This window comes from Nanorana parkeri, unplaced genomic scaffold (genome assembly GCF_000935625.1).
Source record: "Nanorana parkeri isolate BGI_ZX_2015 unplaced genomic scaffold, ASM93562v1 scaffold4004, whole genome shotgun sequence".
Classification (NCBI taxonomy): domain Eukaryota; kingdom Metazoa; phylum Chordata; class Amphibia; order Anura; family Dicroglossidae; genus Nanorana; species Nanorana parkeri.
The window spans coordinates 23452-25599 of NW_017310271.1; the positions used below are offsets into that span (position 1 = coordinate 23452).

The 2148-nt window shown below is 59.6% G+C and overlaps 1 protein-coding gene across 1 annotated transcript; it reads right to left on the reverse strand.

Moving 5' to 3' along the window:
- Nucleotides 1–439: 439 nt before the first annotated feature.
- LOC108803668 (E3 ubiquitin/ISG15 ligase TRIM25-like) lies at nucleotides 440–1840 on the reverse strand. Its single transcript, XM_018575490.1, has one exon. The coding sequence runs from the start codon at nucleotides 1838–1840 to the stop codon at nucleotides 440–442; it is 1401 nt and encodes a 466-aa protein (XP_018430992.1).
- Between the last annotated feature and the right edge of the window lie 308 nt (nucleotides 1841–2148).

Sequence of the window (2148 nt, forward strand, 5' to 3'; positions counted from 1 at the left end):
GAGAGGAAGTTGTGGGTGTCACAGGGAGAGGAAGTTGTGGGTGTCACAGGGAGAGGAAGTTGCGGGTGTCACAGGGAGAGGAAGTTGCGGGTGTCACAGGGAGAGGAAGTTGTGGGTGTCACAGGGAGAGGAAGTTGCGGGTGTCAGTGAGAGGAAGTTGTGGGTGTCACAGGGAGAGGAAGTAAAGGAAAATCTCCCCAATGGGGTCACAGACAGAAATAAAAACCTGACAGAAGTTTTAGCTCCTCCTCTTATATAATGTACGAGGACACGGCCCGGGGAGGTGATGGCCCAGGCGAGCTTACAGCAACGACATTGGCACTCCCAGGGCTGGTACTCCCAGGCTACAGGGGGGGCAGTTGGTGAGATCTCCCGGCGGCTGCGGCGAGCCCTCGGACCTCCTCGTACGTCTCCTGGAAGGACAAGGATGCCGTTGTGCCTAAATCACGACCCTCAACCAGCACCCTTCACTGCACAGCCAGTAGCCGACCCCGAACGCGGCGTGGAGGGGCTCGGTGAAGGTGGCGGTGAAGGTGTGGAGGAGGCGGATGGGGTCGGAGAGTTCATAGAAGGAGACCCGGCCGGCCTCGTAGTCCAGGCAGATCCTGAACGTGGTGGAGGAGAAGCGGTGGGGCGCGGTGGTAACGTTGCCGTCGTGCATCGCCGAGTATTGGTTCTGGTAGAGTTTCCGTAGACACCAGGATTTGCCGCTGTCCCCGATGTAGGACCGCTCACCCCGCCGCTCCACGCTCTGATAGGCCACCCCGATCCTCCAGTCCCCGGACTCGCTGGTCTCCACGTCCCAGGAGTGCTGACCCGAGGAGAACCTCCGAGAGCTCAGAACCTGGTTGTACTGGAACCGGACGGGGGTTTCCGGGCGCTTCTGGTACGCCGCCGACCACGTCAAGGTCTTCAGGTCGGGAGACACGCGGACATTATTGGCCGCCGTGGTGACGTCCAGGACGAGGTCCTCACACACATGGTCTGCGTCCAGAGTCCCGGAGACCAGACCCCGATACAGATCTTCCGCGGCCTCGTCCTCGGCGTTCCCCCAAACCTCCGGCTCATGGTCCAGTAGGACGGTGAGAGGATCGGCCTCATCACACAACCGGGCGACGCGACCGATCTTCCCGGTGAGATCCATCTTCTTCAATTCCAGCTGCCGGATCAGATCGGCCATCAGCAAGGAGGCCTGCTGCTCCCGGACGAGCCGCCGGTGTTCCCACAACCTGTGGATCTTCTTCTCGTTGTCCTCGCGCTCCGACGTCAGCTTCTGGAGGACTTCCCTCAGGTCCTCCTTCTTCTTCTCCGAGGCCTCCTCCAGGGACTCGGCTCGGTGGCCCCGGTGCTCACCGTCCAGCCTGCAGGACACACAGATACACGCCGAGTCCTCTCTGCAGAAATACTTCAGGACTTCCTTGTGAGCCGGACACTTCCTGTCCTCCCGGGTGGCCCCGTGCTCGGCTAGGATGTGTTCTGGTGCCGTGCTGTGGACTTGCAGGTGATCGGCACACAGAGAGGCCTCGCAGTGCAGACAGGACTTGAGCGCGGGCACGGCGGAGCGGATGCAGTACGTACAGTGGACTCCGCCGCCGGCGGCCTCTCTTCTCGGGGAGGATCGGTAATGTGTCACCACGTTGCACAGAGTTATGTTCTTCTGCAGAGCCGGACGTTGCGGGAAATGAGCTCGGCAGTCGGGGCAGCTGGGGACCCCAAACTGGGTGTCCAGGAAACGGAGGATACAGGCCCGGCAGAAGTTGTGACCGCACGGCAGAGTGACCGCGTCCGTGTACATCTCCAGGCAGATGGAGCAGTTCAGTTCCTCCGTCACAGACGCCATGGCTGAGGAACCGGAAGTGGTGAAAAAGAATTGGATCTGTAATCGGTGGAGGCCGCGATGTCATCACCCGGCAACACGTTCCGCGAGAGGCCAGCAATCCGCGTATGCTGCGGCGGAGGATTCAGATGAAGATTCCGGTTTGTTGTGATTGAGTGGTATCAAATCTTGGTGAGATATTAATAATAGGGCGGCGTCTGAATTATACTTGGATGTAATAGGCCACGCCTCCAGCCCATTACGGCAAATAATAAATAACAACCAGTATGGATTCGGTTCAGACGCCTGATAACGCGCCGCAAACCACTTCC

Coding starts and splice junctions, on each gene's coding strand:
- LOC108803668 (XM_018575490.1), bottom strand. CDS start 1,840: ATGGCGTCTGTGACGGAGGAACTGAACTGCTCCATCTGCCTGGAGATG.